The following is a 22,854-nucleotide window of genomic DNA, read 5'->3' on the forward strand; positions in this document are numbered from 1 at the left end:
GAAAGGTGCGTGGCGTCGGCCCTCGGGGCCATAGGGGAGCCTGGGGTGCGTGGAAGCTCTGTGGGTTTCCAAGAAAAAAGGAGGAAAGGGAAGAGTCCCAGAAACCTGTCTTTCAGGTTGCGGGGATTCAGGGTTCTGTCCTGTCTCTTTCTGACGAGGCCGGGCGGCTGCCCCGCGGCAGTTGAACCGTGCATTTCTTTTGCAGGGGGGCATTGCCCAGCGCCCAAGTGTGGAAGTTTAATAAGAGTTAATTTGGCGTGCGGTGAATGGGTTCCTTACCTTCGAGCGCACGTCATTGGGGTACATATTTTATTTGGCAATATAACACAAGATCTGGAGACTTGGATTGTTCTTTTTCTGCTGGTAGCTGCGACTTAAATCTTTTTGCTCCATCTCATCTGTAAAACGAGATGGTTGGAGCCCCCATATAATTTTTAAGGCCCCTTGCGAAGCCACCATTCTGTGACTCCTGTCTCCGAGAATTTTACTTTTTATTATACTTATAGGTGGGAAAAAGAAAAACTTTGAATAATGTACTTGTTCTAAACCCGGATTGGCCACATTGCTGTGGAGTTAGGCCCCATTACGCTTTCATTAGGATTGACTGGGGGTAGGTTTGTTTGCAAATAAGATTTGTGCATTGTTACTATCCCAAATAGACTCGTTTGAATTTTGTTAAAAGATCAGAATATCTGGATGTTTTCCTAATGTTAGCTCTATGTTTTCATAGACTTATATGTTTAGTCTTGACATTTAATATTTTGCCTCTGTTCAGAAGTAAATCACCGAAGGATATTGAAGTTAATGCTTTTCTATTTTGTCACCTTAGGCTTTGTTAGCATTTTTAGGGTCATCAGCACCTTCTGACTGGGAAAAGATGGTCAACGTCTTGAAAGGAGTGCTTATAGAATGGTTAGTAGTTTTGATACTTATTAAGTTTTAAATCCACACATTGAGTCTTGATTTGCATGTGTACTGTTTCCAAAATCCATTTTGTTTTGTTCTTAAGATCTGAATGAATCAAGTCTTTAAGCTTTCTCAACTTCATTTTTCTTGCTTAGTAACTAGTGGGACAAATTTTGTTGCTAAGTTTCTTCCTAGTGCCAGTTTTCAGCATCTCTGTTGAATTGATGTAATTGGCGTTATTTCCAACAAATTTTGGTCAGTGGCAGGCAGCATATATGTTAAATTAACCCTCTTTAGGGGAACAGTGCTTGTATTTTCAAGTCATCAGTGATTAACTAGAATTTTAGGGCCTGCCAAAGTCACACAAACTTTGGTCTTTAAAAAAGAGATAAAAACAGGAGAGCCAGTTGGAGGTTTCTTAAACTAGGCACACATTCCAAAGGCAAAACTAAAAGCTGTGGGCAGAGTTAGCTCCTTAGAGCTAAAGTAGGGCTCAATTATCCCCACTTTGAAAATCTGAACTGCTGGACCAGTCTTGCTCAGTCTCCACTTTTTTTTTTTTTTTGCCCCACCAAATAATTCTGTTTCATCTGGGAATCCTGCCCTGATTGTCTGAAAATATTACTGTCTACATTTCTTTACCTCTAATGTGAGCCATCATATGGATGATGATACTGTTTCTCTGGTGGCAGCGTTCAGGGAGGAGCAAGACCAAATCCTCGGATATTCTGACATTTCAGGCAGGACCATCCAGTAGAAACATAACATGAGCCCCATATTTAGTCTTAAAGTTTCTAGTAGCCACACTGAAAAGTAAAATGAAACAAGTGAAATTTATTTAACTCAGTATAGCTGAAGTATTTCACCAGGTACAAAATCCTCAAAGTTCATACTAACACTTCAGAATTGTATTAAGTCTTTTTCCATGCTGCTGCTGCTAGGTCACATCAGTTGTGTCCGACTCTGCGACCCCATAGACTGTAGCTCATTTCCATAGTAGAGCTTCAAAATCCACTCTCTTCTGTACTCTTATAGCATAGTCACAGGCTAGCCATATTTCAAGTGCTCAGTAGTGATGTGTGACTAGTGGGCTGCTTTATGGATAGTGCAGATTTAGCTTGAGTGGAGAGACCACCAAAGACAATTAAGAAAACAGCCAGTGAAGTGGAAGGGAACCTAAGGGAACGTTTCACGAAAGCAAGTAGGCTGTGTTAAGTGGTGGTGAGAGGTTGAATAAGATGAAGACACTGGAGGTCATTGATTTTTTCTTTTTTTTTTTTAATCAGAGCTCCAATAATTTAGTGGAAAGGTGGGATAGATACTTCAGAAAGGGGAAGGGAGGAAAGGAAGTGGAGACTGTTTGTCTTGATAATGAACAAGTGAAGTTGCTCAGTTGTGTCTGACTCTCTGCAACCCCATGGACTGCAGCACCCCAGGCTCCTCTCTCCATGGGATTTCCCAGGCAAGAATACTGGAGTGGGTTGCCATTTCCTTTGCCAGGGGCTCTTCCTGACCCTGGGTTGGAACCCAGGTCTCCCGCATTGCAGGTAGATTCTTTACCATCTGAGCCACCTGCGAAGCAAAGGGATAGAGAAATGGGTTGGTCACCGAGGAAGGATTTGTTAAGATACTCTGCTGCTTGTTACTCTCACTATTTTAACGTGAGAGACTAGAATGTTTGGTGATGTAAGTAGATGCTAGAAATGAGAGAAACGTTCACTTGGGAAAGCCAAGGGATGAATCTAGATCCCAGAATTCCAAGCATACTGTGCTGTTGTCTTTTGGAAAACACTTCTGAGCTACTTGTTTTTTATTTTTCTTATTACTCTGTCATAGCTAATAAAAACATTTTTCTGGTTGGTCTTTTAATGTTATTTTTTTTAACACAGAGGATCCACACACATTGTCAGCTGTTTTTCCCTTTTATTTTTTCCAATTCTTCCAAATTTAATCTTCCTTCTGGATTTGATTGGTATTTACCTCTCTCCTAGGGTCTTCATATTTTTCTCTTAATTGATATTTTGTAGTTCATTTGGAATTTATTGAGAGGAGGGGCATATTAAATTAGCTGTCTTTTTTTTTTTTTTTTTTTTGGCAAATAGCTGAATAATTGTCCAACATTTATTTCCTTCCCTCATGATGTGTGATGGCTCTTTTTATCACATCATCTTTCTGTCCTTGCTACGCTCCCTAATCCCATCCCATATCCATTTTTTGTCATTCTTACCTATTCAAGAATAACCTGGGAATAACTTAGTTTGTTTCCAAAATAGTCCTTTTGGAATGATGGTTGGAATTGTATTACACACATGCGTATATATTTTTTAGTGATAGCTGGGAAGCATTTTAAAGAGCAAAACTTTGGGTGACTCATTAAAGTTTTGGTGGTAGGCTTTCAGTTTTAGCACTAAGAACAGAGAGCGCAAGTTCGTAAGAGGAACTGAGGTACTTTTTCCTGACGGGGTGAGCTCCCACTGGTTTGCTTGTGACCAGCCTTGAAATTGTCCCTGGGCACTAGTGGCCTTCTGCCACCTTGTTTTTCCATGTATTGCCCAGACGAGCAGCACCAGCACCATCTGGAGCTTGTTAGAAATGAAAATTTTCAGACCTCACCCCAAATCTCCTAAGTCAGAACTGTGCATACAAAAGGATTTTAACACAGTGCACTTAATCAGCTGAAGTTTGGTTATGAGTTTTGCAGTGGAGAATTGTCTTGCCCCAAGACTAGATTTTATTTTTCAGAGGGATGCTATCCTAGCAGGGGCTTCCCTGGTGGCTCAGTGGTAAAGAACCTGCCTGCCAGTGCAGGAGACCCAGCAGACTCAGCCGAGTTTGATCCCTGGGTCAGGAAGATCTGGAGTAGAAAATGGCAGCCCACTCCAATGTTCTTGCCTGAAAAATTCCGTGGACAGAGGAGCCTCGCAGTCCACAGTTCATGGGATCACAAGAGTCAGACACAACTTAATGACTAGGCAATAACAACTATCCTTGCAAAACTTAATTTTTCCCATCATGGTGAAATCTGAAGTGTAGCCTGAACAATTTTTCAGAAGGGCAGCTGTCTTCCCAAAGATTGAGATCTTTCAAGAAGGCTCCAGATCTAAGCGATAATAGAGTCGTAAAGGGCATGGCCAGGGCCAGTGGCCCTCCTTCATGAGTAGGTGCGCCTGTGGGGATGGTGGTACCTGAACGAGTCCTTCAGTCCCCTCATGTCTATACTTGACGCCAAAGGGAAGACTGTTGATAATACAACAGCAGCTGTATACTTCTGTTTATCATCTCATAATATTCATAGTTGGTATGAAGCATTTAGGTGAATTGGAGTACAGATCTCCATTAAAAAAATAAACAGTGTATAACGTTGGCCATTTAGTCCCAACTGTCAGTGAATTGAAAAATTGAAAAGTACATGAATATAATAAGATTCTTTCTTCCCAATGCTTATCAATACCAGAGTCTAAAGATTTTCATATTTTTTTGTCAAAATGAGATTGGTGGAAACTTCCTGTTTTTTGGGATCCACCTCTTGTCGTTGACTGCCAGCCTCACACCAAGAGTTTCCCGAGTGGAGCCAACCACAGCAGTTACTGAAGCAAGCCGCATATGCTCAGCACATGTCTGCGTCCGATTCCAGGTGCTCGAGCAGACCTCTGGTGTGATACTTATCACAGTTGGTTTGGCAAGGGCTTTAGCAAGGAAGATTTGTAGTACAGGTACAAATTCCAACCAGTTCACAGCACGAGAGCAAAGAATCTGGAGAAATAGGTAGTATTAGACCAGTCTTGTCCTTACGCTTTTGGCTTCCACACCTGCATTCTATATGAAAAGCAAATCAGAACTAAGGCCAAACCAGTCTAACCACTGTCCTGTTCTTTCACAGTATTTATAGTATCTTTTGTGAGCCTTTGCTTTTTATTGTTAGCAAGGCCGTATTACATTCACTGAAGTTTCTTGGGCACCCAGAACAATGCCTGAGATATATAGAGAGAGAGAGCTACTTAGTAAATATTTGTTTATTGAAAGAATTTGGTAATAAAATTGAATCAAGGGGTATAATCTCACTTTAAATTCCAGATGATTAGTGTTCCGTTGGAGCTTGTATACTACGACAGTGAGAACTCGAGTGGGTCTTGATAGATTGAATTCAAGTTTCAGTACAGAAAAGGTTTGTACAATAGGCCTCCTTTTTGGCAAGTTACATCAGAGTAGCTTTTTTTTTCTTTTAATTGAAGTACAGTTGATTTACAATGTTAATTTCAGGTTTACTGCAGAGTGATTTAGTTATACACAAAATTACTTTTTCTATGACCATATTAATTCATCAGAAAAAAATAAAACATCAAGATGACTGGTGATTTTGTACCAGGTGAAGTTAAGCTGAAACGTTAATTTGACTTAAAGGCAATTAAAAAAAAACAAGACTTAGTAATACGTAATGCACGTGTAATAGGAGATGGCTAAAATGGCAAGGGTAGTCTGCAAATGGCGGAAATTTTGAAAACACTGACCTGTTGGTGAAAAGCACAGATGTGAGTCCCCTGGCACTTCTTGGTTTCAGTTTGTTCAACTTTTATTCAATGGAAAGTATGCAGATGTATTTTATTTGTAAAATTTCTGGAGATGAAAGTCTTCATAACCACTTCACCCTTGCTGTCTCTAATCCCAGTAGCTAGTCAATTGTGTGTCTTCTGTGAATGCACTGCACTCAGACAGTAACAAGACAATGTATCAATTTGGACAGCAGTATTTATAATGTCCTTAGTTCTCCTCATTGTTCCAATTAGACCCACAATTTATTTTAAAGGGTTAACAAGAAACTATTGTATGCCCTGCCACCTAAAGTGTGTCTTTTTAAGAAGCCTCTGAATGTGTGCTTTTTGTAGGAGATACTGAGATTCCTGTGGGGTCTAAGGCAGTTCAGGACAGGAAAGGCCATGGGGGTGAAGTGGGCACCAGGGTCACCACGAGAGAGACAGGCACATCCCTCCTCGCAGGGACGCAAGGGAGCAGCCTGGGTGCACAGCGCTGAGGCCAAGCGGTGGTTTCTGTCTCCCCTTAAACTGCCCTCCTTCCTTTCTCCACCTCTTCCCACCCCCAGCCCCCCTTTTACATGTATAGGCTTCGAGCAATTGAGACAGTAGCTGAGATTTCAAAGAGTGTGAGCAGGACGACAGAAGTTGTAGAGAAGCTGAAGCTTTGGTTTCCCCGTCCTGTGGGCCTTCCCATTTTCATTTCTGTAAGATCTGAAGGAGCCCTGTTTAGCTTCTTCGTTACTGCCAGATTCTTTCTAGAATTACTCTTTAAACTCTTTTTTTTTTTTTTTTTTTTTTTTTTTTAAATTTCACAGCCTGGGTATGATTGGTAAGATGATTGGATGATTGGTATGATTGTTTACTTCAGTGAGATTTCTCAATTCAGGGTGGTGTTGCTTTACAAAAATTTCTTACTTAAATTTTTATTCTGTGTAACTGCCAAAATTAGGGAGTTACTGCAGGTGTAAATTTAACATCCTCAGTATCTGATTAAATCTGTGACCATCACATTGCCTCTCTTTGTATTTATAGAAGACCCTGTTGTCTGTCCCATCCTGCATGGGCAGTGATGGGACCAGATGCCGTGATCTTAGTTGTCTGAATGTTGAGTTTTAAGCCAAATTTTTCACTCTCCTCTTTCATGTTATTATCAGCCTTGAGACTCTCATTCCTAGGCCCTCAGTCACCCAAAACGCCACCGATTTCCAGGTCATCCTTCATTCATTTTACATTCAATACCTTATGGCTCTGTTCATCCGCACTTAAATTCTATCACCCCCTCGCCCCCAGCCCATCCTTTCCACTTTAGCCTCTAGAACCTAGTGAGAGCAGGAACCTCCTGGATCCCAGCTTCTTCTCTCAACTTTCCATCTTTCTTCTCCTGCAGTTCCCTTTTTTGTTGTTGTTATAATAAAACCTAGCTTTCCCCCGAGACCACTCTGTTGACTTTTTTTCTCTAATATATCTTGTACCTTTGGGCCAAGAAATAGGATGGGTATCTACCTTCTTTGACTGTGTGGATCACAATAAACTGTGGAAAATTCTGAAAGATGGGCATACCAGACCACCTGACCTGCCTCTTGAGAAACCTGTATGCAGGTCAGGAAGCAACAGTTAGAACTGGACATGGAACAACAGACTGGTTCCAAATAGGAAAAGGACTATGTCAAGGCTGTATATTGTCACCCTGCTTGTTTAACTTCTGTGCAGAGTAGATCATGAGAAATGCTGGGCTGGATGAAGCACAAGCTGGAATCAAGATTGCTGGGAGAAATATCAATAACCTCAGATATGCAGATGACACCACCCTTATGGCAGAAAGTGAAGAAGAACTAAAGAGCCTCTTGATGAAAGTGAAAGAAGAGAGTGAAAAGGTTGGGTTAAAGCTCAACATTCAGAAAACTAAGACCATGGCATCCGGTCCCATCACTTCATGGCAAATAGATGGGGAAACAGTGGCTGACTTTATTTTCTGGAGACAAAATCACTCCAGATGGTGATTGCAGCCATGAAATTAAGTAAAAGACGCTTACTCCTTGGAAGAAAAGTTATGACCAACCTAGACAGCATATTAAAAAGCAGAGACATTACTTTGCCAACAAAGGTTCATCTAGTCAAGGCTATGGTTTTTCCAGTGGTCATGTATGGATGTGAGAGTTGGACTATAAAGAAAGCTGAGCGCCAAAGAATTGATGCTTTTGAACTGTGATGTTGGAGAAGACTCTTGAGAGTCGCTTGGACTGCAAGGAGATCCAACCAGTCCATCCTAAAGGAGATCAGTCCTGGGTGTTCATTGGGAGGACTGATGTTGAAGCTGAAGCGCCAGGGAGATCCAACCAGTCCATCCTAAAGGAGATCAGTCCTGGGTGTTCATTGGGAGGACTGATGTTGAAGCTGAAGCGCCGGTACTTTGGCCACCTGATGCAAAGAGCTGACTCATTTGAAAAGACCCTGATGTTGGGAAAGATTGAGGGCAGGAGGAGAAGGGGACGACAGAGGATGAAATGGTTGGATGGCATCACCGACTTGATGGACATGGGTTTGGGTGGGCTCCGGGAGTTGGTGATGGACAGGGAGGCCTGGCATGCTGCGGTTCATGGGGTCGCAAAGAGTCGGACACGACTGAGAGACTGAACTGACTGACTGACTACCTTCTTTCTCATTGTCACCTCCAGAAATCCTCCCCCCAACCCCAGGAAAACCCCCGGTTCCCAATCTGATGAACCCACCCAGTAATCCTCTCTTGTAATCATCTACAAACACCCAAGTCTTCCCTGAAGTTTTTTCTTCAAAGGCGACCTGTCACTCTTCAGGAGCACTCCACAAATTCTTAAGTGATGTATGTGTGCAGTCCTTTCAGTCCCCTGATGACCTCTCAGCTCCCTGACCTTTTCCAGTGAGCTTTCCTTGCCCTGCTGTCGCCATTCATTTGCATTGTCACACCTACCAGTATTGCGGTCTTGTCAAAATCTCTGTTTCAGGCACCCACCTCTGACCACCACCTCCTCTTTCCAGGTCATGCCCTCTAATACCCTAGGTCTATAGTTTCTTTTGGAGAAGGAAATGGCACCTCACTCCAGTGTTCTTGCCTGGGGAATCCCATGGACAGAGGAACCTGGTGGGCTTCAGTGTATGGGGTTGCAAAGAGTCAGACATGACTAAGCAGCTAACACAGTTCCTTTGGACCTCCCTGGTGGCTCCTTTGATTCTCCCAGATCTGCAGTCTGCTGATCCCCCCAGCTCTTCCCTGTCCTGCACGGTCCCCACACCCTCGCTTCCATCAGTGTACTCGTCCTCTTAAAGACCCTCAACTCCCTTGGCCCTCTCTCAGTCACATTCACCAGGTCCGGTTCAGTCTAGCCCTCCCCCTGTTGTGAACCTTTACTTCCACAACTCTAGATGGCTGGAGAGCATACTGATTGGTCTCACTTTAAATTCATGACTGTTACTAAACTCACGACTTAAATAAATGTAGCCTGCAAGTTCCTAAGTTCATTTGTTCTCCCAGTTTCCTAGTCAAGCTGTTGTATTTCATCAAATTAAGAGTCCACCAGTTTTGAAATTTAGCAGTATGTTATGTCCCTCTTAAGAAAAATCACATACCATTAAATTGAGTCCCATCCCAGTTTGGGAGATAATTAAAATCTTGGAATGAATGGAATGTGGTATTTCACCTTCTCTTATGGCAAAAACCACCCCTGTCCTCACCTGGTCAATTTGTTTCTTGTTTCATTGAGAAAATGGAAGCAGTCAGAACATCCGCGAGTCTTTTATCACACGGACCTGGGCCCATACACTCTTCCCGCCGCGACGCTGTGAATCATATCCTTCTCCAACTCCCGCTTGATTTTCCTGCTATTTGTAGCAGAATTTCTCAGAAGATACATCTCTGTTCACCTTTCTCTGATTTCTCTCCTCTCAGTCTAGAAACCACTCCAGTCAGATTCTCTCCTGTGTTGTCATCGTCTTGAAACTGCTCTTGTGAAGGTCCAGTAACTTTCTGAATCCAGTGGTCAGTTTTCAGTCCTTATCTTGCTATTCCTATTAGCAGCATTTGACCCAGTTGAGCTCTTCCTCTTCCTGGATATCCTCTTAACATAGCTTCCAAGTACCCTTCAGGTTTTCTTCCGACCTCAGTGGTCACTTTATAGTCTGTTTTGCTGGTTCCTCCTTTCCTTGCTAACCTTTTGGGGTTGGGGTGTCCAGGGCTTGGTGCCTGGACTCTCCTCTCTAGCTCTGCTCCCTCCTTGGTCACAGCTCTAAATGCCATCTAGACACTGATGACTGACTGAGTCCTTGTTCTAGACTTCACTGCTGAAATCCAGAATTGTATATCCGGCTTCCTGTTCAGCCGCTTCACGCGGATGACATCTCGAAGGTAACATGCCTGAAACTGGACTCCTGATCTTACCTGCATACCTGTCCTTCCATGTTCCTCCTCATCTCAGTGCAAGGCTGCTTCATCTCTCCATTATCTCAGGCCAAAAGTCTTGGCATCTCCTTAATTCCTCTCAAAGTTCAAGTCCAGTCTCAGCAAGTTATGTTGGCTTTACATTCGGCATGTGTCTAGCACTCAGCCGCTGCCCAATCTCGCTTTTACCACCGAGGTCCAGATCGTTGTGTCTTGTCTGGATTACCGCAGTTACCTTCTAATGGGTCTCCCTCCTTCCAGCCTTGTCTCCACTGTCCACCAGTCTTTTCTCAGCCCTGCAGTCAGTATGATCCTTAACATTTAAAAGTCAGGTCAGTTTGTAAGTTAAATCAGGATAAAGCTCTGACCTCATCTGGTGCTGCTCCCCCCCAATCCCTGGCTGCCCCCTCCAGCTCTGTGGCCTTGCTGTTGGCTCTGCCTGAGCAGCTCTGCATTGCGTCACCCCATGGTTCGCTCCCTGCCTCCTTCCGATGTTTGTTCAGATACCACCTACTCAGTAAGGCCTTCCCTGAGGCCCCTTCTTAAACTTCCAAGATCACGTCGCTGTCGTCACTGCCATTTCTCACTCCGATTCCTTGGTTTTTGTGCGTTTGTCATAGTGTTACCACTAGACTCCGCAATAGAAAGGGTTCTGTAATTATTGTTTGCTTCACTTACAATTATTGTAAGCTCCGCAATAGAAAGGGTTCTGAATTATTGTTTGCTTCACTGCAGGATCCCCCAGACCACAATAGCACTGGACACATGTTGGGTATTCAGTAAGTTTTCATTGAATGAGCGAATAAAACTTAAAATAGCATATTTGCTACTTCTGAGCAAATCAATACCCCACATTAGTATGGTCATTCTGATACATCAACTATGGAATTTAACTGAATTTTGCCAAACTTAAGTGGGTAAATATAACCTTAGTATTCTGAACCTAAGGTAACAAACACACTAGGAGCTAAATTTAAAATCTGTGTTGTTTCTGACATCGGCAGACCTGCTTATTTATTCACATAATTTTAGAGCATAGTAAGTTGTTAATAAAATTATTTTGAAGGTAAGTTGTTGAAAGTAATTAAGACAGCCGTTTTTTCAGGAAGAGTTGACTTTATTCATAGTTAATATGCCATGCACCATACTCATTTAGTAATTGAAATCCATTACCTATTAGCTTCACATATACCTATGCTTGTACTTAAAAGCAATAAGATGTATACAGTTTTTAGTAAATTACACTGACCTCTTTGAATTAAATAGGTATTTAAATATAGGTATTTTGTAATTGATGTTGACATCCCTCAAAAAAAATGAAAGATTGCGTGAGATTATGTTTTTCTAAGAATTAAAAAAAAACCTGTATGTAACTGGACATAATTTTATATTCATCTTTTGCTAAACACATTATTGTATATTATGTCCTTTGTTGTGATTCAGGTTTTTATAAAAAGCATTTCTATAAATCCAAAAAATTTTATCTTTGCCTTAAGACTATCCTGTTTATTCCAAGTTAAAAATCCCAAATAGAGTTGAATTTAGCTCTTTTTTTGAGCTCAGTATGCTCAAAGAGATTTGGTTAGAATTTCCTTTAAAGATTCTAAGTGATAGTTCAGACTTAACGAGGTTCAGAATTAAAAAGAGAAAAATACTTGAATATTTATTACCAGCCAGACATTGTCTTTGACATTTTTAAAATCAGTCAACAGGGCCGTGCTTTGCATCCCTGTTAACTACAGAGTTGTGACTGTTGCTTTACTTTTACACTTGTTGCTGACAGATTATTATTTAAAATCTCATTGTCGGCCTCTTCTAAACTTCCACCAACTGTTCTCAATGAAGCTGCGTCTGTGAATCGTCAGCCCTTGGGGCAGAGAAGAGAGGGGAGGGGTGGGGAACACTTTACAACTTTTAAAATTGTCCTCAAACAGTCTGTGCTGAGTTTTCATTGTTCAGGTCGCTGGCACTCCGAGACAGCAAGGTGTCCCCTTGTCACGTGTTCTATCCCGACAGTGACCCTGCCGCGAAGCAGTTGCTGCTGTACTTGTCTCATCACGTGTTTTATCTCGACAGTGACCCTGCCATGAAGCAGTTTCTGCTGTACTTGGACGAGTCAAATGCCCTCGGGAAGAAGTTCATCATTCAGGACATTGATGACACCCATGTCTTCGTGATAGCAGAGTTGGTTAATGTCCTCCAGGAGCGAGTAGGCGAATTAATGGACCAGAATGCCTTTTCTCTTACCCAGAAGTGAAAATATTAGCTACTGACCCCTTGGGAATTAAAAGTAACAGGTGTGAGAGACTGCCACCATCCTGTGTCTTATCTGACCGGTTTGGTTTGCAGAATTGCTTAGAAACATTTCATGGGAAAGACGGGTATCATTTGTTCATAAAAAAGCCCTGAATTGACTTTCTTGTGCTATTCCGCCCCCCACCCCCGCCCCCAGTATATATACCCTAGAATTAAAAAAAAAAAATTTAACTGTTGGGTATAATTTGGCTTTTATTTACCTTTATTAAACCATAATGTGAGAGACCTGGGTTCGATCCCTGGGTTGGGAAGATTCCCTGGAGAAGGAAATGGCAACCCACTCCAGTACTCTTGCCTTGAAAATCCCATGGGCGGAGGAGCTTGGTGCAGGCTACTATCCATGGGGTCGCAAAGAGTTGGGCACGACTGAGCGACTTCACTTTCACTTTAAAACCATAAATGTAATTGGTTTTCCTACCTTTTCATGCCAATTTATTCCATTAAAAATATAATGAAATATGCTTTTAAATCCTCAATCTAATAATCTAGATACTTATTTTTGCTTGTTCCTATTAGTAATTGGGGGTTTGATAGAGAAGGTATGATTTGTTTTGTTTCAACCAAATCAATATGCCAGGGTGGGAACTTTGGTAATATTTGTGCTTTACAAATAATATCTGCATACCAGCCAGCTCTATTGGTGAAGAAGATGTGGAGGAGAACCATGTAACATTACCCAAAAATTCAGTTTTTAAAAGCACCGAGGATTAGAAACAACCAAATGGAAAATGTATGTGCTGCTTTGCAGCTTTCATCATTCCTTATTCAGACTTTGTCACATTTTCTTACTAAGGCAAGTGTCCTTTTATTAGGAAGTCAGTTTTACTTGGGACTTCTTCCCTATGACAATCCCTGTTTAAACTTATCTCAAAAAGAAAGGTAAGAACAGACAGAATCAAAGTCAGTCTTGGTGGAGGCGGCATGATGAGATTAAGTTTTGTTGCATCTAGTTCTGTGGTTGATGCAGGCAGACACAAGGACCCTTTTGGAGGCTTTGCTTCCCTTCCTGAAGATGGTGTTAGCAGGATGGGTTCAGATAGCAGGAGTTTTCCAAGAGAAAAGAGAACTTTCAGGATGTTAGGTGGAATCTTCTCAAACCCCACTTCACCTGCCTCCCTATGGTGTGTGTATTCACAGCATCTGTGTACCAGAGTCACTTGCACATGCATTCCTAAACCTAGAAACTTCCATTGGCATATTTATCATGATTCCCATCCATATAACTCAGACCACCCAATTTTGATTTTCACATAACCGTGCAAACAGTTTTGATGAGTCATTGGGCTTCCCTGATGGCTCAGATGGTAGAGTCTGCCCGCAACGTGGGAGACCTAGGTTCGATCCCTAGATTGTGAAGATCCTTTGGACAAGGGAACACGACCAACTCCAGTCCTTTGGCCTGAAGAATTCCATGGACAGAGGACCTTGGCAGGCCACAGTCCGTGGGGTCACAAAGAGTCAGACACGATTGAGAGACTTTCAGTCTCTTTTCCAGTGCCACAACTTGTTGAATACAGTTCCTTCCTTTAGGATTTCCAGCTGTCCTGAAATGTTAATGACTCTTGTATTTCAGGCATGTCTAAATCAATTTGCCTTAGGGTTTTTTGTCCATTAGCCTTTTAACATGAAAGTGAGAGAAAATTTTTTTAGAATATCAGAGTTTAAAAAGTACCAGAAAGACTATTGGACCGTGACCACAAAGAGTGTTAAGTGGAAGAAAATCTTTTTAATTGTTTAAAAAGTGGAGTTAGGGCAAATGCTCAGTATGTTTCTCCAGACAGCGTTAGAAAGATGGGACGGTGTAGTGCTGGGAGCGCCACACGGCAGCCACTGAGCTGACTTGTCCGACGGTGAGAGAAGCTAGGAGAGAACAGGAAATATCTAGGCAACGTCTTCCCCAGGCTCTGCTGCTTGGAATCTGGTTGACACGATTCGATTTAGCACACTTTGGTTGTATAGAACAGGAGAGGTTGGCTGCTGAATACAGGAGAAATTAACTGCTGTCTTTAACAAAGTCCTAAATAGGTGAAAAGGTAGTATTAACTTAAATTTTCCTAACTGCATAAAAGAATCATATGTTAATTTATGGAAGAGAGTTGACCAGTCACAAGTACCTGTATACTAAAACTTGATTTTTAGAATTATGCTAAGTTCTTTAGAAAGTTCCTTTTTTAACACCGTCTAAGGTCAAAACTTCTGAATTCCTTGGAACCCCAATTTCCTTGTGAAATTTAGTGTGATTATTACAAAATTTCAAGCATCCTAAGTAGGCATAATAATTAACTTAAAAATGTTTGTTGAGAAATCAGTTTTGGTGAACACTAACTGATAATAGGCAACAAAGGTGCCAATCAAAGTTATTAATGATTATATTGTTCTTAACATTATCTATGGGGGGTTCCCACGGGGCACTAGTGGCAAAGAACCCGCCTGCCAGTGCAGGAGACACAAGAGACACGGGTTCAGTCTCTGGGTCAGGAAGATCCCCTGGAGTAGGAAATGGCAACTCGCTCCAGTATGCTCTCCTGGAAAATCCCACGGGCAAAGGAGCCTAGAGGGCTACAAGCCATGGGACCGCAAAGGGTCAGACATGACTGAGTGAGCACAAAACAACATTTATAATAGAGGTGATTTGACATAGTAGTACACTTTTCTGAAAAGATGGTAAATAATGTGCTTGCTCAATTTCATAGTTACACATTAAACCTCTCTTAGCTCCAGAGAAACTAAAAACTCTGACATACGCCTTCTGATTTTACTGCAATCATTCTCTCAACCACCTTTACAGACAGGAAAAGGGTAGGTTTTAAAGATGAAGAAACGATGCAGCCTGCAAATATGGTCAATTCATATTCTCAGGTATGCATAGCTCTGCTTCATTTGTAGCAGAGACAACACTAAAGGGTCTATTGGTGAGATTATTGAATATGCTTTTGGAAAACACTGTTCTCCCTACAGAAAAGTGATGACAGGCCTGACTGGGTCCAGTCTGCCTGGGTCCAAATGTTAGCTCCCTGCTTTCCAGCTCTGGGATCTCATACATGTCGCTGAGTTTTTCTGTGCCTCTGAGCCCTTGTCTGTGAAAACAGGAAAAGTTATCCTCAAAACTTGTTTGGATGATTATATGTTAAAATACATAAAGCAGATGGTTCTGAAATTTAGTTACCTTGAATCGAGAAAAGCACAATGAAAAAGAGGGAAAAAAGACATTTCAGCACACATACACATTTTGTTTTGCATGATCACTATACTATGAGAACAAGCAGATGGGGGAGGTGGGGAATTCCTTGTAAAAGAACATTAAGTAGATAGTTCGGGCGACTTTGTCAAGAAATACCTGAATGCTTATCTTTTCTGAGACCATCCCTCTCCCTTCGCTCTTTTTTTTTAATTAATTAATTTTTTTATTGAAGGATAATTGCTTTACAGAATTTTGTTTTCTGTCAAGCCTCAACATGAATCAGCCGTGTGTGTGTGTGAAAGTCCTTCAGTCATGTCCGACTCTTTACGACCCCATGGACTATACAGTCTGTGGAATTCTCCAGGCCAGAATACTGGAGTGGGTAGCCTTTCCCTCCTCCAGGGGATCTTCCCTACCCAGGAATCGAACCAGTATCTCCTGCTTTGCTGGCGGATTATTTACCAACTGAGCTATCTGCCACAGGTATACATATATTCCCTCCTTTTTGAACCTCCCTCCCCTCGAGCTCCCCATCCCACCCCTCTAGGTTGATACAGACCTGGGTTTGAGTTTCCTGAGCCATACAGCAATTTCCCTTTGGCTATCTATTTTACATACGGTAATATGAGTTTCCATGTTACTCTTTGCATGCATCTCCCTTCAATCTTAAATATCATTAGTCTTTATTAGAATTCCTGGGTCACAGTCCATTTTTATTAAAACTAAGCCACTTTTCCTCACCCTCAGATACAACTTAGTGACTAAACCACCACCAATCTGATGGATTTAAAGTAGAATTTAATCTCAATTATGTTTTTATCTTTTTATATTTATTTTTGAAAGCTGTTTCAGCCTTGTGTATGTATAACAGGGATAATTATATGCTCTTGTTTAATGGGAAATAAATAGCCTATCAGCTTCATTATTACCAGTTGGCCTCTACCCAAACGGTTATTCTAACACTAAACCTGTGGGGAAATACTGTTTGTAACAACTGAATTACGAAACACTGTTGAAGAGGTTTGCTGCTGCTGCTAAGTCGCTTCAGTTGTGTCCAACTCTGTGTGACCCCATAGACGGCAGCCCGCTAGGCTCTTCTGTCCCTGGGATTCTCCGGGCAAGAACACTGGAGTGGGTTGCCATTTCCTTCTCCAATGCATGAAAGTGAAAAGTGGAAGTGAAGTCGCTCAGTCGTGCCTGACTCTTAGCAACCCCATGAACTGCAGCCTACCAGGCTCCTCCATCCATGGGATTTTCCAGGCAAGAGTACTGGTGTGGGTTGCCATATCCACTCCCAAAGTTGATTAATAAGATGCTAGAGGTAGACGTTTTCAGGGTGAATTTTTAAAGCAAGCTTTATCAAGTATACATAAAAGTGTGTGTCATAAATGTACACATCTCTGAGCTGCCACAAACTGAACACACCTCTGTAACCAGCACCATGATCAAGAAAACATCACCAACCCAGAGCCCTTCCGTGGAAACAGTTTACTGTTACCACCGCTCACAGATAAACACTGTTCTGACTTTGGACAGTGGAGATTAGATTGCTTGTTTTTTTAACTTTATATCAATATAATCAATGCAGTGTATACGTTTGTGTCTGACATCTGTTACTCAACATTATACATGTGAGAGTCATCCATGCTGTTGCATGGATGGTAGTTTTTCATTCTCATTGCTATATGGTAGGCATTCCATTATTTTCCTCAATCAAAGACAAAGAGATATTTTGGTTAATAAGTCCTAAGATTTAATAATAAATTAGTCCTAAAAATTAATAATTTTATATATATATAAATTTGAATTTGATACACATCAAAAATTTTTGCTGCTGTCAACTAATCATACTAATAAATTTTTTCTGCAATGGCAGAATGCATATACCTCTGTTGTATTTCTTTGAGAGAAGAAATGGAAGTATAGAATCTAATTGCCAAATATTCTGGCCTTAGTGATATTAATGGTTTTATGGTTATAATAGCTTCTTAATTTAGCCCTTCATTTACTTATTTAAAAAGTGTGTGCCATGTCCTAGATGAGGACAGCTACTGTTGTTCAAAAAAAACAAAAAAAGATGGATGAGGTTCCCGTATCAACTGGGAATGCTTTTGAGGATGTTCCCCTGGAGAAGGGATCGGCTACCCACTCCAGTTTTCTTGGGTTTCCCTGGTAGCTCAGATGGTAAAGAATCTGCCTGCAATGCAGGAGACCTGGGTTCAATCCCTGGGTTGGGAAGATCCCCTGGAGGAGGGCATGGCAACCCACTCCAGTATTCTTGCCTGGAGAATCCCATGGACAGAGGAGCCTAGCAGGCTACAGTCCATGGGGTCGCAGAGTCGGACAGGACTGAGCGACTAAGCACAACAGAACAGCAACTAAGGGTGACATAAAAATAAAGACGTTTAGGCCCGTGTAACAAGGCTGGAGGTAGATAGTTTCAAGGCCTTCAACCCTCTTCTAACTCTGGCCATCCCAATACCATTGACTTTCCATCCCTGGCTTATCGCCTCATGGCCCCAAGATAGTGACTGTCACTCCAAGGGATACATGTAACCAAGGAGAGGAGGGCTCCACTTGCTGCAGAGAAGACAAGGAGAAGCTTCCTCCTGGCATAATTGTTTCTTTTCATCAGGGAGAAAAATCTTTCCTAGAATCATCACACATGCCCATCCCTAGACCATTTACTGGCAAAGAAGAATGGAATATTTTAAGATCACCTGTGGTCTTTCTTGTAGAAGAATTCCAAATTTATGGCCAGTCCAGGTAACACTAAGTCCCCTGTCATGAGTGTGGGTCGTACTTAGTGACTTGCTTCCAAAGAATAAGTTTGTACAGATTGAAAAAGTAACTGTCCAGTGGCAAAATCTGGAAAATACTGCTTTAGCCAGGTGGTCAGGATTAAATGAGAAATAAGTCATGTTGAGACCAGGTACCCTGTATGTGATGAGACAGGCACTTCACCTCTGATTTTCTTCCTGAAAAACTGTAACCCCCAGTCTTACCATGAGAAAGGCATCAAACACAAATTTAAGGGAATTCTAAAAAATACCTGATCAACGCACCTCAAAATCATCTAGGCCAAGAAAAACAGGCAAGACTGAGAAACACACAAAGTGGAAGAGACTAAGGAGACAGCGCGACTGAACAGTGCAGCGGTGAAGCCGCACCCTGATGGGATCGCGACGCAGGAAAGGGACACGGGGTACAAACTAGGAAAATCTGTGAGGCCTGCAGTTTAGTTAATGCACCAGTCTTGATTTTTCGGCTGTGACATATGTACCATATGAATGTAAGATTGCAACATGTTAACCATAGTTAGAAGGTGGCGGCGGGGAGGGGTAGATGAGCCAAGATTGGCAAAATGTTGATAAACAGAGAAGCTGGGCCGTGGTTCACTGGGGCTTCTTAGGCTGATTTTTCTGCTCTTGTGTATCCTTGAAGATTTTTCATTAAAAGTTTTTAAATGCAAATATTTTGTTCTGGTACATAATATGCCTATAGGTGTTTCAATAAATAATATAATGGTTAATAGCATATATTTTTGTATCAACAATTCTGTGTTTGAATCTCAGTTTTGCCACGTAATAGATGGTGATTTGGAACAAATTACTAAACTTTACTAAATCTTGATGTTTTTATCCATAAAGTGCAGGTAATAATAATCATGATAATACCTCCCTCTTGGCGTTGTTTTTAAGGATTAAATAAGGTAAAGCATGCATTGCTACATTGCATGACACATAATAAGCACTGAGTAATTTGAAAGTTTCCTCAGCAGCAGATAAATCTAGTCTCTCTTAGTTCTAATTAGTAGAAATACGGGCTTGCCAGGTGGCACTAGTGGTAAAGAACCCACCTACCAGTGCCAGAGACGTAAGAGACATGGGTTCAATCGCTGGGAAGATCCCCTGGAGAAGGACTTGGCAACCCACTCCAGTACTCTTGTCTGGAGAATCCCAAGGATAGAGGAGCCTGGGTTATAGTCCATGGACACACACAGAGTTGGACATGACTGAAGTGACTTAGCACGCATGCACACTTCTGTTAGGGTAAGCAAAAAAAGAGGAATTTATTATCAAGCTGAGTCTCACAAAACCCAAGGATGGGGATGTAGCTGAGCTTCACAAAAGCTAAAATCAGAGACCTTCCAACCCCTCTCCAGGCACAGCTGAGGACCAGGGTTCTCTGCTTCTTACTTCTGACTTCTAGAGGGAAGGAGGGTGGTGGCCCATAGCTGTAAGGTTCCTGCCTGTCCATTCAAGATCCCTGATAGATGGATATGGCAAAACTAACTGTCTTTAATAATGAACAAATATTCACACAACCTATTTTAGAACATATTTAGTATAATATTCTAGCATTTTATGAACAGTAAAATTGTATGAGGATGTAAGACCAGACACTCCCTGACAGTAATCTCAGCAGTCGTTTCTGGATCCATCTCCTTAAGCAAAGGAAACAAACAAGCATAAATGGGACCCAATTTAACTTAAAAGCTTTTGCACAGCAAAGGAAACCATCAACAAAACAAAAAGACAACCTGCTGAATGAGAGAAGATATTTGAAAATGATATGACCAATAAGGGATTAATACGTGTGTGTGTTAGTTGCTCAGCTGTGTCCAACTCTTTGCAACCCCATGGACTGCAGCCCACCAGGCTCCTCTGTCCATGGAATTCTCCAGCGAGAATACTGGAGTGGGCTGCCACACCCTCCTCCAGGGGATCTTCTCAACCCAGGGATCAAAGCCAAGCCTCCTGCATTGTAAGCAGATTGTTTACCTGGTTTACTGTCTGAGCCACAAGGGAAGCCCTAAGGGATTAATATTCAACCTATATATACAGTTCATATGCCTCAACATTAAAAAAAAAACCTTAAAAAATGGGCAGAAGAATGAACAGTCATTTCTCCAAAGAGGAAATGCTAAGGCCAACAGGCACGTGAAAAGATGCTCAACATCACTAATCGTCAGGGAAATGCAAATCAAAACCACAGTGAGGTATCACAGCTGTCAGAATGACCATTCTCAAAAAGAACAAAAGAACACAGAAATGTTGGCAAGAAAGCCTCTAAGTTTTCTTGACCAAAGACACTGTTGGTGGAGATGCAAATTGGTGCAGCCACTGTGGAAGACAGTCTACCATATGACCCAGCAATTCCACTCCTGGTAGACATCTGAAAAAAACCTCACTATCTGAAAGACACATGCACCCCAATGTTTATAGCAGCATTATTTACAATTGTCGAAATATGGAAGCAACCTAAGCGTCCATCAACAGATGAATGGATAGAGAAGATGTGGATGGAATACTCTTCAGCCATAAAACAGAAGGGAACTGCCATTTGCAGCAACATGGATGGACATGAAGGGCATTATGTTAAGTGAAATAAGTCAGAGAAAGACAAATACTGTATGATATCATATGTGGAATCTAAAAAATACAACAAACTGAATAAAGTGAAAAAGATAATATAAAACAAACTAGTAGTTAACAGTGGGGAGAAGAATGAGGGGGAATAAAGGGGTGGGGGAAAAGGATTATATGAAACCGTGTGTGTCAAAGTTGAAAATTGTAAAGCATTATAGAATTTAAAGAATCATTCAATTAAAAATCAAAGGCTACTCACTCTTCCTCTGTAAAAACTGATATTTCACTTTATATATCAGTATTGGAAATTTTGAAATGAATAGAAGGCTAGCAGAAGCTGGCAAGGACAGTATTCGATGATAATTAAGCAGGTCAGGTCAAAAATATTAACACAGCAAGATAAAAAAGCACATTTTCTAAATTATATCCTCATGATGGATGAATACAGAGTTGTTCAGTCGCTCAGTCCTGTCTGACTTTGCGACCCCATGGACTGCAGCATGCCAGGCTTCCCTGTCCTTCACTATTTCCCAGAGTTTCCTCAAACTCATGTCCATTGAGTCAATGCCATCCAACCATCTCATCCTCTGCTGCCCCCTTCTCCTTCTGCTCTCAATCTTTCCCAGCAGCAGAGTCTTTTCCAATGAGTCGGCTCTTCCCATCAGGTGGCCAAAGTATTGGAGCTTCAGCTGCAGATCAGTCCTTCCAAAATATTCAGAGTTGATTTCCTTTAGGATTGATGCAGCGAGAATAATATAATGAAGAAGGAATGTGGGAAACTGTGAATCCTTTGTAGATCGTAATATTTTCTTTTTAAAACCCATATTAGGGGACTTCCCTGGTGGTTCAGTGGTTAAGAACTCCATACTCCCAATGCAGGGGGCACAAGTTCAATCCCTGGTCAGCGAACTAAGATCTCACGTTTGCCTCCCCAACCCCTAAAAACAGATTAGGTCCAATTAGGCACTTAATAAAGTTCGTAGGAAAAATGGAAGTTTATTCTGTTTAGTGACTCTTTAACCTACCATCCCAGAAAAATAAAGTCTGACACTGTTTCCAAAATCACTACAGATGGTGACTGCAGCCATGAAATTAAAAGACACTTACTCCTTGGAAGGAAAGTTATGACCAACCTAGATAGCATATTCAAAAGCAGAGACATTACTTTGCCAACAAAGGTTCGTCTAGTCAAGGCTATGGTTTTTCCTCTGGTCATGTATGGATGTGAGAGTTGGACTGTGAAGAAGGCTGAGCGCCGAAGAATTGATGCTTTTGCACTGTGGTGTTGGAGAAGACTCTTGAGAGTCCCTTGGACTGCAAGGAGATCCAACCAGTCCATTCTGAAGATCAGCCCTAGGATTTCTTTGGAAGGAATGATGCTAAAGCTGAAACTCCAGTACTTTGGCCACCTCATGCGAAGAGTTGACTCATTGGAAAAGACTCTGATGCTGGGAGGGATTGGTGGCAGGAGGAGAAGGGGACAACAGAGGATGAGATGGCTGGATGGCATCACTGACTTGATGGACGTGAGTTTAGGTGAACTCCGGGAGTTGGTGATGGACAGGGAGGCCTGGTGTGCTGCGATTGATGGGGTCGCAAAGAGGCGGACACAACTGAGCGACTGATCTGATCTGATCTGATCTGATCCTACCATCCCAAAAGAATATAGTGTGTTATTTCCTCACATGACACTTTTTATTTGGGAAGAACAAAAGCAACTTAGCACATTAACTCTTCAGACAAGCTCAATATTAGTTTTAACAGCTGATCTTTTTATTCTCCTTGGATGTATGTTTTTTTTTAATTGAAGTATAGTTGATTTACAGTGTTGTGCTAATTTCTGCTGTACTGCGAAGTGGCTCAGTCTTACACATATATACATTCATTATTTTTATATTCTTTTTTCCATTATGGTTTATCCCAGGAGTTAGCATCTAGTGCCCTGTGCTAGACAGTAGGACCTTGCCGTTTATCCACTCTGAATGTAATAGTCTGCCTCTGCTAACCCTGAGCTCCCAGTCTGTCCCTCCCCGTCCCCTGCCCCCTTGGCAACCACAGGCCTGCTCTCTGTGTCTGTGAGTATTTCTGTTTTGAGATAGGTTCATTTGTGCCATATCTTAGATCCCACATATAAGT

At 41.7% G+C, this 22,854-nt stretch overlaps 1 protein-coding gene across 1 annotated transcript; it reads left to right on the top strand.

The window, feature by feature from the left end:
- The first annotated feature begins 24 nt into the window (after nucleotides 1-24).
- Nucleotides 25-12,349, top strand: GTF2H5 (general transcription factor IIH subunit 5). The gene is made up of 3 exons (XM_055536085.1): nucleotides 25-45; nucleotides 830-912; nucleotides 11,926-12,349. The coding sequence occupies exons 2-3, from the start codon at nucleotides 878-880 to the stop codon at nucleotides 12,104-12,106; spliced, it is 216 nt and encodes a 71-aa protein (XP_055392060.1). The 5' UTR covers nucleotides 25-45; nucleotides 830-877; the 3' UTR covers nucleotides 12,107-12,349.
- The last annotated feature ends 10,505 nt before the right edge of the window (nucleotides 12,350-22,854 follow it).

This window comes from Bubalus kerabau, chromosome 9 (assembly GCF_029407905.1).
Source record: "Bubalus kerabau isolate K-KA32 ecotype Philippines breed swamp buffalo chromosome 9, PCC_UOA_SB_1v2, whole genome shotgun sequence".
NCBI lineage: Eukaryota > Metazoa > Chordata > Mammalia > Artiodactyla > Bovidae > Bubalus > Bubalus kerabau.